The sequence below is a fragment of the Myotis daubentonii genome, chromosome 19, assembly GCF_963259705.1.
Source record: "Myotis daubentonii chromosome 19, mMyoDau2.1, whole genome shotgun sequence".
Classification (NCBI taxonomy): Eukaryota; Metazoa; Chordata; class Mammalia; order Chiroptera; family Vespertilionidae; genus Myotis; species Myotis daubentonii.
The window spans coordinates 10829020-10843239 of record NC_081858.1 but is presented as its reverse complement, the minus strand read 5'-3'; the positions used below and the strand labels follow the sequence as shown (position 1 = coordinate 10843239).

The window sequence follows — 14220 nt, the reverse complement described above, 5'->3', positions numbered from 1 at the left end:
CGCCTCCTGCACATCTCCTACTGGGGATGTGCCCGCAACCCAGGTACATGCCCCCGACCGGAATCGAACCTGGGACCTTTCAGTCCGCAGGCCGACGCTCTATCCACAGAGCCAAACCGGTTTTGGCTACAGCTAATTTCTAAAATTAAAAATACAGGTTTACTTAAAGTTAAAAATCATCAGTGGCACAAGAGATAGCCACTGCCAATCTTTTCATGTCATCCGTTTTCTATGTGTATTCATACATTTATTTAAATGAAAACGTAATTATATGATTTCATGACTTGCTTTTTTCACTTAATTATATGCTTTGGACATGTCTTCATGTCATTAAGTATTTCTTCTACAGCAGCGGTTCTCAACCTGTGGGTCACAACCCCTTTGAGGGTTGAACAACCCTTTCACAGGGGTTGCCTAAATACATCCTGCATATCAGATATTTACATTACGATTCATAATAGTAGCAAAATTACAGTTATGAAGTAGCAACGAAAATAATTTTATGGTTGGGGGTCACCACAACATGAGGAACTGTATTAAAGGGTTGCGGCATTAGGAAGGTTGAGAACCACTGTTCTACAGAGTCATCTACACTAATAAAAGAGAAAGATGAAAATTGACCATACCTTTGTGTCGCCCACCAACCAGCCAATCAAGAGTGAATATGCAAATTAACCCAACAAAGCTGGCAGCTAAATTTGCATACACAGGCACTGAGCAGCCTGGGGCGGGGCGGGATGCTTGCATCGTTGCCATGGTGACAACACAGGCGTTCCACACTACCCCAGCTGCTCCGGGCCTCTGGGCAGCATGGGAAGGCGGAAAGGCGGCTCGGGGAGGAAGGAAGGCAGAAAGGTGGCTCCTGGCCTCTGGGAAGTGTGGGAAGGCAGCTCTGGGCCAGAACGGAGGTGGAAAGGCGGCTCCGGCCAGAGCAAAGGCGGTGCCGGCAGCCAGGGGAAGGACGGCCCATTCTTGCACAAATCTTCATGCATCAGGCCTCTAGTTTTTAATAATGGCATAGGATTTTATTTTATAGAATTAACTTAAACAAAACATTTGGTTTGACTCCTATTTGAATATTTAATTTGTTTTCAGTTTTTTTATATATTACCCCTTGTCTTCACAAAAAAAGCAGTGAACAACTTTGTATTAATATATTTACTTATATAGCCCTAGCTGGTTTGGCTCAATAGAGTGTCAGCCTGCGGACCTAAGGGTGTTGAGTTCAATTCCAGCCAAGGGCACATACCTCATTTTGCAGGCTTCTCTGCAGCCTGGGCCCTGGTACTGGCACTTGCAGGAGGCAACCAATCGATGTGTTCCTCTCACATCAATATTTCTCTCTGTATTTCCCTCTCTCCCACTCTCTCTAAAAGTCAATGGAAAAATATCCTCTGGTGAAGATTAAAAAACACACAAAACAAACAAAAATGAAAAAACGTGTGTGTGTGTGTGTGTGTGTGTGTGTGTGTGTATTTGGCATAGTCCTAGGATAAATTCCTAGGAATGGAATATATTACCTGCTTCGGAACCATGAAAATGTTACAAATGAAGCAGATCTATAAAATGTTTTATGTGTTGTAATTTTCTTTTTCATAATTTGGTGGGCTCTTTCTCTCAATACCATTCTTCATCAAATGACTGATCAAAAATAATATGCATCCACGCTGAACTGTGGTCCAGATGGAGTGAGAAGCTCCTTATTCCTTCTCTTACTGCCAATTTAGCCTGAAACTTTCAAGAGCCAGTTTGGGACTAATAGCCTCCTGCCTGGATTCCAGCCGTCTGAGGGAGGAAGAGCCCTTGAAATAATGAGCTAACCCGTTGAACTGGCTGGGAAGCTAACTTCCAGGCGAGGAAGTGCTTTTCAGAATTTAAATTCTTGTAGCCACGGGAGTGGGGGTCACTGACTGCCCAGGATGCTCTGTCACCACAGGTCTGCGTGACTGCGATCTGACTCAGCTGGGCATCCCTACTGCAGAGGAGTATTTCAGGATGTACTGTCTTCACATGGGGATCCCTCCCGCTGAGAACTGGAACTTCTACATGGCTTTCTCCTTTTTCCGAGTGGCCGCGATCCTGCAGGGAGTCTACAGGCGCTCGCTCACAGGTAATGGGGTGGCCTGGGAGAGCCAGCTCGAGGGTCCCAATCAGCTTCTCCCCTGGAGACCCACAGAGGCATCAGAGGGACGGGTTTGGCCGGAATCTTTAAGATTTCGCTAATTCAACCATTTGTCATTGAGTATATATCATATAGTTGTTTTTATTTTTATTGACTTTTTACAGAGAGGAAGGGAGAGGGATAGAGAGTTAGAAACATCGATGAGAGAGAAACATAGATCAGCTGCCTCCTGCACACTCCCCACTAAGGATGTGCCCGCAACCAAGGTACATGCCCTTGACTGGAATCGAACCCGGGACCCCCCAGTCCGCAGGCCGACGCTCTACCCACTGAGCCAAACCGGTTAGGGCTCTCATATAGTTTTGTTCTTTAAAATATTTAAACTTTAAATTTTGAGATAACATACATAAAAATTTTAAAGTGAAAACATACATGATAAGTTCAATCATATAGAATGATATGAAATTATCTTCTTTTCTTCTCAGCGCCATCCCTCAAAGTTAAACACTACTGTTAAGAGTTTCTTGGGCCGCCCAGTTTTTTCTGTATGTCTACCTTCTCTCACTTTCTCCAAGTTTTATAAAAACTTGATCATCTTTCAAGGTGGCATGTGCAGTCTGAGTAATGAGGGGGAAATGCAGTCCTGTGGTTTGCACTCTGCTCTGGAGCAAATGGATTTGGTTCCCAATTTGTAAGGAATAGCTTATCCTTAACACCAAAGCTGCATGAAACGGCTCTTTTGAGAAGTTGGCCATGGCAGGAGCCAGAAGGAAAATGGGCCTCCATGAAGGTCCAAAGGGAACCAGGGAAACGGTCTCTTAGAGCAGCGGTCGCCAACCTTTTGGACCTCACGGACCTCACGGACCACCGGTTGGCCACCGCTGTCTTAGAGCATGGAAATGCGGAAAACCATCCAGGAGAGCCGGCTGTACAAGGGCCCGCCACAGGGAGGCAGTGTCCACACAGCAGCCTGGATGGGCCTCCATGCGGTGCCCTGAGAGAAGCCTCACTGAAAAGACGGTACCCTGGGATGTGTGTGTGACATTCTGGAAGAGACAAGCTATAGGGACAGATGAGTGTTACCAGGGGCGGGGGAAAGGGACACTGGAAGAAGGGATGATGGTTACCTGACTCAACTCCCAGAATTATACGCTTCATAAAGAGGGTGTATGTACACTGTACCTTAATTAAAAATTTTTTAATCCTTTTTAAAAACAGTCTTGAGCACATTAAAGAAAGCAAGAGACGGTGAGAGCATGACTAGAGGGAGTTCTGTGATGCTGGTGATGGCGTTGATCTAACAGAACGGTGCCCAGAAACTGGCCATTAATCCAGCCACTGGTGACACTTATTACCAATGTCACAGCACGGGCAGCTCAGGGTAACACAGGGCTTCCTGTCGCCCATGGCTGGCAGCGGAAGTCATTGGGGTGTTACTGATGTAGTTTCTTTAGGAAAAGAAGAGAGAAAGAGCAGGAAATACACCAGCCAAGATCAACTTCTGGATCTCAGCCCACAAATGAAAGCTTGGGCACATCCTCCCTCTCAGACGCAAATCCTTGTCTTAAAGTGAAGATTAAAACAGTCACATTGCTCCAGGAATCCAATAAGCTATAATAACACATGTAAAGCACTTAACACCATGTCTTGTACATGGCAAGTGCTCAGAAATGGTAGTAGCTGCTAAAATAATAACAACATTCTCATGAGTGAGTAGTATTATTAAGGGCGATTTGGGAGTAATCACTGTTTTTCTTTGCTTAGGGCAAGCGAGCTCAGCAACTGCTGAACAAAGTGGAAAGATGACTGAGTTTATGTCTAACCTGGCCTGGGAGTTTGCAGTCAAAGAAGGATTCCGGATTTTCAAAGAGACGCCGGCCACAAAGCCATTAACGAGGTCCTACCACACGTGGGCTGGTCCACGGTCCCTGCCGAGCACGCCAGGAGCGAGGAGTTATATCCCCCTTCCAGAACCTTCCTCAGCTCATGCCTCAAAGGGAGCTCTGGTTATCTCTCCAGAGGGCCTTTCCCCACCGGTCAGGGAGCTGTACGAGCGGCTGAAGCAGTTCATGGACCGGTACGTGTACCCCGCTGAGCCGGAGCTGCGCCGTCACCAGGCCTCCGCTGAGAGATGGACCCCTTCCCCCCTGGTCGAAGATCTCAAGGTAAAGCAGCCTTGCACGGCTCAGTGAGACCCGGTCACAGTGGCAGAGCATCAGCTCGCTCGCCGGGCAGCTCTGTCCCCTCTCCAGGCCGTGCAGAGAGCGGGCTGAGCTGAACTACCTTTGCTTTCCACCACCGCCATTCCTGGCCTATGGTTTATGACCCCGGGGCAGGTGGGCTTACTGTGCATATTTGAATTAGTAAGTTTGGAACAGTGATATTATAGACATCCGTGAATAAAGCCTCTCTTTAAAGAATCTATAATGTCAAAGCTAAAGGGCCAAATCAGTTATAAACTGCTTGTGCTCTTGTCTCATGGCGACACCACTTTAGCTGAAAAACGGAAACACACACTGTTCTGTCAGGATTGGTCTTGTCTTAGTTTTTAAGTTGAGATCTTCAGGAGCACCTATTTGCCTATGATACAGCCATCATCTACTTTAAAAAAGTAGCATTATCACGTTTTTCTAATTACAAACCTATTGCAAAATTAACCAAAGCTCAAACGTGACAAAGTACATAACATAGAAAGAATTCTCTAACACCCTCCCCCTCTGAGATAACCACTGCCAACAATTTGGTGTATTAGGCTCCCACTTCTTTTTTTCTATCATGTACTAACATATGTTATTATTCCTATGTGGGTTTTTTTGTTTTTGTTGAGCCCTGACCGGTTTGGCTCAGTGGATGGAGCAGCAGCCTGCGGACTGAAGGGTCCTAGGTTCTATTCCAGTCAGGGGCATGTGCCTTGGTTGGGGGCACATCCCCAGTGGGGAGTGTGCAGGAGGCAGCTGATCGATGTTTCTCTCTCATCGATGTTTCTGACTCTCTATCCCTCTCCCTTCCTCTCTGTAAAATATATAAATATATTTTATTGATTTCAGAGAGGAAGGGAGAAGGAGAGATAGGAACATCAATGATGAGAGAGAATCATTGATCGGCTGCTTCCCGCACGTTCCCTACTGGGGAGATTGAGCCCACAACCCAGACATATGCCCTGACCGGGAATCGAGCCATGACCTCCTGGTTCATAGGTTGATGCTCAACCACTGAGCCACACTGGCCGGGCTTATTCCTATGTTTTAATGGAGTCATCCTATACATTCGAATCTCCTGCTTGCTTATTTGACTCTACGACATATCACCTTTGCATGCCAGCCCCTGGAGATCAACCTCCGAGGGGTTCTGCAGTGTGGGTGCACCGTAATTTGTCTGCCCTCCGCCTGCCTGAGGGACACTGGTGTCTCAGCCTACAGCAGTGATGGCAAACCTATGACACATGTGTCAGACGTGACACGCGAACTCATTTTTTTGGTTGATTTTTCTTTGTTAAATGGCATTTAAATATATAAAATAAATATCAAAAATATAAATCTTTGTTTTACTATGGTTGCAAATATCAAAAAATTTCTATATGTGACACGGCACCAGAGTTAAGTTAGGGTTTTTCAAAATGCTGACACGCCGAGCTCAAAAGGTTCGCCATCACTGGCCTACAGTTATGGTGCAAGCCACAGAAGCCAGCTCAGGGTCAGTTAAGGAGCCAAGACTGTTAGCAAGCTGCTGACATGGACAGGGGGGCTAAAGACACAGCCTCAGAAGACAGTAGATGCTGATTCAGGGTTCTCCTCATGCACCAGAGCAGAGCCACTGGGGCTGCAGACAAGTGTACTGGGCCTGGTCCCTATCAGGTGTGCCGAGGAACCCCCAGTCTCCTGTCCACCTGGAGCTTGTTCTCAGATTTGTCATGACATTAGTCCTGCCAACGGTGATGGCTGGTGGGGCTGAGGGGAGTCTGGGGGAGTGAACTGACGGCCGTCAATGCCAGGACTTGGCCGTCCCAGGTCTCCTCGGGCTCATGCCACCTCCAGATCCAGCCGATGGTGCGGACTCACGTAATTACTTTTGGCACACACCTCATCTTCGGCCGTCTTCCCTCTTCCCTCCGGTCCCTTTCATCATTGGTCACAGGCCAAAATGAAACGAAGCCATCCACTCTGCTTCCCTGACTCTTTTTCCCATGCTAGGAGAAAGCCAAGGCCAAAGGACTTTGGAACCTTTTCCTACCCTTGGAGACTGATCCCGAGAGAAAATACGGGGCAGGACTGACCAACGTCGAGTATGCGCACCTGTGCGAACTCATGGGCATGTCTCTGTACGCTCCCGAGGTACCTTCTCTGATGTTCTCCGTGCGTGAGCATGTCCGTGTCCCCCATAGCCTGTGGGTCTCCCTTCTGGGCAGATAGCGTTTCCTCCAGCTCGGGCTGGACTCAGGAGCCCAGATACAAACTTAACTTTTCCAGTGAGGGAGGGCAGCTATGGCCAGGTGGCTGGACAGAGCAGGAAAGCAGCTAGCGCTGGAGTCTTCTGGGAAGACGGGAGCCGTGTGAGGCCTGAGCCTGGCTGGCGTCTGAGTCTCCAGCCCACTAGCTCCAGTCTCCTTTCAACAAAGGAGGTCGATGGCTGGGCTTTATAGGCTCTGAAATACTATCTTCAGAATGTCTGTGTCTTTGCGTTTCTCTGGGGAGAGGAAGAACTTTTTTTTCTCCTTAATATGTTTTATTGACTTTTTACAGAGAGTAAGGGAGAGGGATAGAGAGTTAGAGACATCGATGAGAGAGAAACATCGATCAGCCCTGCACACCTCCTACTGGGGATGTGCTCGCAACCAAGGTACATGCCCTTGACCGGAATCGAACCTGGGACCTTTCAGTCCTCAGGCTGACGCTCTATCCACTGAGCCAAACCGGTCAGGGCAGAGGAAGAACTTTTGCTCAGGGTGTCAGAGGGCCTGTGACTTGGAAGATGCCCTGCCCCTGGGTATCTGAAGTGTTAACTATGGACATGAGAGTCACCTTCATGCTTCTCCTTTTCAGATATTTAACTGCTCTGCTCCAGACACGGGGAACATGGAGCTCCTGGTACGCTACGGCACCGAGGCGCAGAAGGCCCGCTGGCTGACTCCGTTGCTGGAGGGGAAGGCCCGCTCCTGTTTTGCTATGACTGAGCCCCAGGTACCACCCACAGGGGCTTATCGGGCCACACCCTCGCCAGGCCCAGATGGACTCCGCATGGGGAACCTTGCCATCCTAAGTGGAGTGTACTCTCACTCAGGTTGCCTCATCAGATGCCACCAACATTGAGTCTTCCATCAGAGAGGAGGATGGCTTCTATGTCATCAACGGTCACAAGTGGTGGATCTCAGGTATTTGGCCTTAAATCATCTTTCAGTCACACTTCAGTGGGTCTGTGTGATGAGCATGTCTCTTTGTGCCCTGCTGAAGCACGATAGCAGCTCCATTCCCAGTTGATGCAAAAGAGATTCCGTCTCTGTGCTCCCAGCCAACGCCAGGAGAACCAGAGGTTCTGCGTGGGCCAGGATGACCGCGCCGGGGACAGTTCTAGGAACCTCTCACCCACTCCCCGCTCTCTTCATCCTACCCTCAGAGAGGCAGAAGGTCACTTCCTCAGTGGCTTCTCCTTGCTGCGAGGTCAGGGGGCTGCATCAGAAAGCTAGTGATAACCCGCCATTCATCGCAAGCTGACTCTGCAGGGCCCTCCATAGGTGCTGCAAGAACCACACCTCACTGAGTCCCACACCTCCCCAGGAGGCCATGTTATCATTCCCATCCCCACTTTACAGAGGAGGAAACTAGGTCCTAGAAATGATGGAAGGTACCAGCTCCCCCCTGACAAGAAGGTAGGGAATCCAGAGTTCAGGGTTTGCCTGATTCTGAAGCCCGTGCCCAAAGCCATTATGTTCACACCGTCTGTGGGAACAGCAGAACGCTGCCAGGGACAGGGTACCAGTTTTCTGCCTCTTGTCTTTATATTTTTCAACTCTGCATGGCGCTTTTTAAAAAATTGCTCTTATGATGTTGGATTCATTCCTCACTGGGATGAAAACCAGCCGCTCTCATTCCTGGTCCAGGCCTGCATGTAGGCATCTGATTATGTGAGTCTTAAAGAGCTCTGTCGGCTGCCGGCTTTGGCTTTCCTGGACCAGGACTGCGTCTGTGAAGAGATCTGATGGCCTTGGCATCGGATGGTGAGGGTCTGTCTCTCTCCTTTCCTGGCAGGCATCCTGGATCCTCGCTGCCAACTCTGCGTGTTTATGGGGAAAACAGATCCGCATGCCCCACGCCACCAGCAGCAGTCCGTGCTTTTGGTTCCCATGGATACCCCGGGCATAAAAGTCATTCGGCCTCTGACGGTGTATGGGCTGGATGATGCGCCAGGTTAGCCCCCACGCCTCTCCGTCTGTGTATGAGTCTGGGCCTGGGAAACATCTGGATGCGGCACCTCTAAGGGCATGATGACATTCCGAGGGCCACATGCTCCTGCCTTTCATTTCCAAAATATCAACCACATAGGCAAATTCCATACAGGCATTTATACTTTTTTTCTCTTCTGAACTTAGAAGATAAGCCCGAATCTGTGAGATAAATGGTCACTCAGGACAATAGTAGGAAGTGCACTCCAAACCTCTTCTAGATCCCGGCGGTCAGCTGACCAGGCTGGAGGTCCTTTTCCGTCTGCCAACAGCATTCACGTGTTTCCTTTCAGTGACTGAGGGATCGCTACACAGTTAGAGTCCCAGACTCCCAGGAAGGTTCGCTTACAGTAGTCATTACGTTTTAGAAGAGGAATGGCAGCCTATTCATTGGATATTGTAAGTCAGTGATTATTTTTCCATCTTTGATAGGCTCCTTCCTGCCCTGCTCCCCAGCCATGCCCCACTTAGAAGGCTGAGTAAAAGGCAGGAGAGGTGCCAGCAGGTGACTAGAACTGAGGCAAGGGATAAACACATCCAACGTGGATAGGTAGGTGGATCTCTCAGGGGGAACCATTTGGATCTTTCAGGTGGCCACGGTGAAGTCCTGTTTGAGCAGGTGCGCGTGCCCAAGGAGAGCATGGTCCTGGGCCCTGGCCGAGGCTTTGAGATTGCCCAGGGCCGACTGGGTCCCGGCAGGATCCATCACTGCATGCGGCTGATCGGGCACTCGGAGAGGGCCCTGGCGCTCATGAAGGCCCGCGTGAGTGCTTCCCCTGGCGCCTGGATCTGACCCAGAGCCTGCTGTCTCTCTTGCTGTCGGACCTTAAATCCTAACTGTTTTCTGAGAGCCGACTTAGCAGGTGAAGCAAGGTGACGTTCTTGCCAGGAAGCTGTGTGCCTGTCTTTGCTTTGCATCTGCTACTTTGCTGAAGTTTGAGTCGGAGTAGAATGGGTCTTACTCTGTTGAGGTGGCCAGAAGGAAAAGGCTGGGCTCTGGAACAGCAGAGGGCAAGGTTCCAAGGTCCAAAGGGGCATAGGCTGCCAAGGGCCATTCCTGCTACTCACTCATCTTTAAAAATCAGATACCAGAAAGAACCCTCGTCAGTGGCTTATGTCCCTGAAGTTCCAGCCGCTAGCCCTGTACCATCCTCTTCCCTGAGCATGTCCAGAAAACTGTTCTGTTGCGACCCCCCTCAAAGACTGGAAGCCCACGCAACAGAGAGCTTTTGCTGGGAGTGATCATTCACATCAGCGGTATCGATTCCACAAAGTTGAAGCAAACCCTTGAGACCAAACAAATCTCTCATAAGAAACTACATGAAGATCAGAGGCAATGCAGTGCGTTTGGATTACTGAGCAAACCTCTGTGATTTATAGCCTTTGAGTTGAGGCTGACCAATTTTTTCCTCCCTAAATAAAATGCTCTTTTCTAAGGGCTCAGAATGGCACTTCAGCCCCACCTGCCACTGGAATGCAGACCAGCCTTGCTGCAGAGCATTCTTTGTCCCAGGTCTTCAGGAGGACGGGGCACTGACGTGGCAGCTGCACATGCAGGACTTGGTTGCAAGGGACTAACTAGGAGTCTACAAAAGATTTGATACTAGGAGGTTCACCACAGCACTGAGCATAATAGCAAAATGTTGGGAACAGTCGGTAAGACTAATAATTAGAGCCTGGTCAGATAAACCCTGGTATAGGCATGCACAGAAATTCCAGAATGAATCTGTAGAAATCTATTTCTTAACATAAAGAGATGTTCACTGTATACTCTTAAATGAAAAGAAGCAGGCTACAAAGACATAGAGTATGACTCTATTTTTATTAAAAAACTAGAGGCCCGGTGCACGAATTCGTGTACCAGTGGGATCCCTTGGCCTGGCCTGCGGGATTGGGCTGAAACCAGCTCTCCAACATCCCCTGAGGGGTCCCAGATTGCGAGAGGGTGCAGGCCAGGCCCAGGGACCCCACTGGTGCATGATTGAGGCTGGGGAGGGACGCAGGAGGTTGGCCAGTTGGGGAGGGACCTTAGGAGGGCTCCAGTGTGTGTCCAGCCCATCTCGCTCAGTCCTGATTGGCTGGACCCCAGCAACAAGCTAACCTACCAGTTGGAGCATCTGCCCCCTGGTGGTCAGTGCACATCATAGCGACTGGTTTACTGCTCGACTGTCTGCTCCCTGGTGGTCAGGGCACGTCATAGCGAGCGGGTGAGCGGCCTTAGCATATCATTAGCATATTATGCTTTGATTGGTTGGACGACTGGACACAGCATATTAGGCTTTTATTATATAGGATGCAAAAAGTCTAGAAGAATAGCCACCAAATAGCCACTGTAAGTAACTAGATGATAGGATAACAGGTGTTTCTATTTTTATCTGAAAATTTATACTTTTTTTCTGCCATGAGATATAATATATATATATGTATGTATGTGTGTGTGTGTGTGTGTATATATATATATATATATATATATATATACATATATATACATATATATACACATATATATATATAATTGTTTTTAGTTAAAACAAATTAATAAAACTAAACTAACAACAACATAAAAGAATCCCTTATAAGCTTTTCTGATTGCTGGTGTCCTTTGCTACTGTCCATAACAGTTGCCCACCATGGCACTCAGATGCGAAGCTGGGCCTTGGTCAGCAGAGGGCACCCTCCCTCACCTGTGTGAGGTGCCCACAGTCATCACCTAATTCTCAGAATAGCCCTGGGCCAGATGCTGGCTCAGATCCAAAAGAACTGTTCCTGTCTGGCACCCAGAAGGGGCTGAATTGCTGGAGTAAAGGACTTCCTGGAAGTAACCTGTGCAGCCACCACGTTGACTGGCTCTGTAATATACATGAATGCTGTCTGCATCTGGATCTTCTCCCTGGAAATGGACTGTGGCTAGAGGGCTGGCAAACTGGCTGAGCTACACACTCCTGCTTCTGCTCCCTGCCCTCTCCTGTGCACGCCACACCCCTCCTCTGCGGGTGTCTCAAGCTGTGTCTCTTGTGTCCACAGGTGAAGTCCCGAGTGGCCTTTGGGAAGCCCCTAGTGGAGCAGGGCACGCTCCTGGCAGACATCGCCCAGTCGCGCGTGGAGATTGAGCAGGCCAGGCTGCTGGTGCTGAAAGCTGCGCACCTGATGGATGTGGTAGGAAATAAGGTAGGAGGCCAGGGGGCCTCACAGAGGATGGGTCCTGAGGTCGGTCACATGAGGGAATCCCTTCTGGGAATCTACAACCACTGGCCTGCCTTCCCCACTCAGCAAACCCTGGAGAAAGAGCCTGGCTTCTTGACATTAATAACTTTGCTTCAACTCTGCTTGGAACTGTTTGGGCAGCTTTTCAAACATGGAAAAGGCACACTAAAATAGGACTGGGCTCCCCATTTACTGAGCCAGTGAACTTTGGGGCCCAAGATGGTGGGCCTGACAGGGTCACACGGCCCCCTGGCCTCAGCTCTAGCCCCGTCTAGACTACGAGGCCCTGTCAGTGCAGGCATCAGGCAGGCTAAGAACTCACAAGAGCAGCTTTATTTTCAAGCCTGACATTATTCCTTAAATGGCTTTCTGAGCGCCTTGAATGGCACGATGCCTACATGGACCTCTGCCCTCTCCAGCTCTCCGTGGGACAGCCTTTAACCCTTAGCCAGGAGGCCTCAGTAGTGAGGGGGGATGACACAGGCTCAAATTCCCAGCTCCTTGGCGCTCTAGTGCTGGGTATGATGGAGGCTCTCGGGCCTGGTGCCAATGCCCAACACAGGGCAGAGTCTTGCAGCTTGGTCTCCAGAGCCCTGGTTGGTCAAGGTCCACTGTCAGGTTGGAGCTGGCTGACACTGTGATCGAAGCACAGGCCACTCCCCACTCTGCCTTCGGAGTGAGCTGGTGATGCTCCCCATCATCTGGGAAGACATCTGCGTGCCCGAGTCTGTCCTTGACCAGGCACCTGCTCACACCTCACCACATCCTGAGTCACCCTCACAGTCCCCACCACTGCGCTTCCCTCCTCCCCGGTGCTGGGCATGGGCTGCCTCACGGAGCTTGTGGTCCAGCTGGACCTCAGGTCTCTGTTCTGGCCAATGTTTCCGCAGCTCCCGTGAAACTGCTTATTCCTCTAACCATTCTGCCCCGGGGTCTGCCCGTCTACTCTCATCTCCTCTTCCTTGCAGGCTGCAGCGCTAGATATTGCTATGATTAAAATGGTGGCCCCATCCATGGCGTACCGCGTGATTGATCGCGCTGTTCAGGTGAGCAGACTGTGGACCGCGGGCTCTTTGAACCACTTACAGCACATGCAGAGCTCCCTCACCTTCAGCTGCCCCACTCCCGTAAGCTCCAGCAGCCGCCTGGTGTCGCACTCACCACGCATGTCGTTTTCCTTCTTTGGCCTCGGGACAACCCTGCACGACGGCCACATTCCTCCTCCCACTTAGAATATGAGGAGACAGGCACCGAAGAGTGAAGCGGCTTGTCCAGGGTTACTTGGCTTGGAGGCAGCTGATCTCAGACTTACGGGAACTTGGTCCTTGTTACACCAGAGCCCTGCCTCCTAGCCATGCGGGATGTCTCCTTCCCAAATCTTAGCACCTGGCCCCAGTGTAGACTTCCTGGTGGCAGGAGTTATTTACCAGAGCGGGTGTGAGGGCACTGGTGTCCATGGGACGGCAAGTGTGGCCCCCCCGACGTCTCCCGCAGGTGCTGTCACACACGTGTTCTGAGCCATTCTGTGCAGGCCACGTTCCCGGGGCTCTCCGATGAGGGCTCACCGGGGCTTCCTTCCCTCCTGCCCTGTCTGCCAGGCCTTCGGAGCAGCGGGGCTGAGCGGCGACTACCCGCTGGCTCAGTTCTTCGCCTGGGCCCGAGCGCTGCGCTTTGCGGATGGCCCTGACGAGGTGCACCGGGCGGCGGTGGCCAAGATGGAGTTGAAGAACCGCGTTTAGGCTGCAGGACAGCAGGAGCCAGAACGTCCCTGCCGGCCGAGACACCCAAACACTCAGTGATGCGTTTTGAAAGGCCTGCTACATGTGATTTTTGCACCCTGTCGGCAGCTGCATCCTGGGACAGTCCCTGCACACACCTTCCTGGGTCCCCACAGAAGGCGTTTCCGTGAGAAGCCCCGGGTCGGGTCGGCCGTGTCCGGCAAGGAGGAAGGGCATTGGCTGAGAGCTGGGGGTCGGGACAGAGCCTGGGAAGCTGGTCTCCAGTCTCAGGGCTGGGCAGGCAGCCCGTGCGCCCCCTCTCTCTGGCAGTGGTGTGCTGAGGTTGTGGGGATCTGGGTAAATAGTAGGAGCCCTGCTGGATGGTGTACCTGTGCTTGCACCCCGATACGGCGGGGGGGCTTCCTGCTCTGTGGACCCCCTTCCCTTTGAGCCAAGGGGCAGCCATGATGGGCTGCATCTGAAGACCCAGGCCGATGGCTGCTGGGAAAATGAAACCGAAATCATGAAGCCACTGCCATCTGATTTTCTTCGTTTGAATATCCACAACACAGAACACTAATTAAGATAGTTTGTAAAGGGGCTTTGGGAACACAAAAGAGTAAGAAAATACATCTCAGAGACTTCATGAATGTCTGTATGTAATACAAAAGGAACTGAGAATAAAGGTTCAAGGAGACATGTAATACTTTGAACAATAAAGATAAAAAAGAGAGAGAAAA

The 14220-nt window shown here is 50.4% G+C and overlaps 1 protein-coding gene across 3 annotated transcripts in view; it reads left to right on the top strand.

Annotated features, from left to right (window-relative positions):
• The window catches only part of ACAD10 (acyl-CoA dehydrogenase family member 10), a 35696-nt gene extending 21476 nt beyond the window's left edge, over window positions 1-14220 (top strand). For all 3 annotated transcript variants that reach the window (XM_059676346.1, XM_059676348.1, XM_059676347.1), the window contains exons 12-21: window positions 1937-2110; window positions 3887-4287; window positions 6313-6453; window positions 7162-7299; window positions 7400-7490; window positions 8365-8523; window positions 9149-9321; window positions 11583-11726; window positions 12731-12808; window positions 13361-14220. In XM_059676346.1, coding sequence (XP_059532329.1) covers window positions 1937-2110; window positions 3887-4287; window positions 6313-6453; window positions 7162-7299; window positions 7400-7490; window positions 8365-8523; window positions 9149-9321; window positions 11583-11726; window positions 12731-12808; window positions 13361-13501 — 1640 coding nt within the window. In that variant the 3' untranslated portion in view covers window positions 13502-14220. The remainder of the gene's footprint in view (window positions 1-1936; window positions 2111-3886; window positions 4288-6312; window positions 6454-7161; window positions 7300-7399; window positions 7491-8364; window positions 8524-9148; window positions 9322-11582; window positions 11727-12730; window positions 12809-13360) is intronic.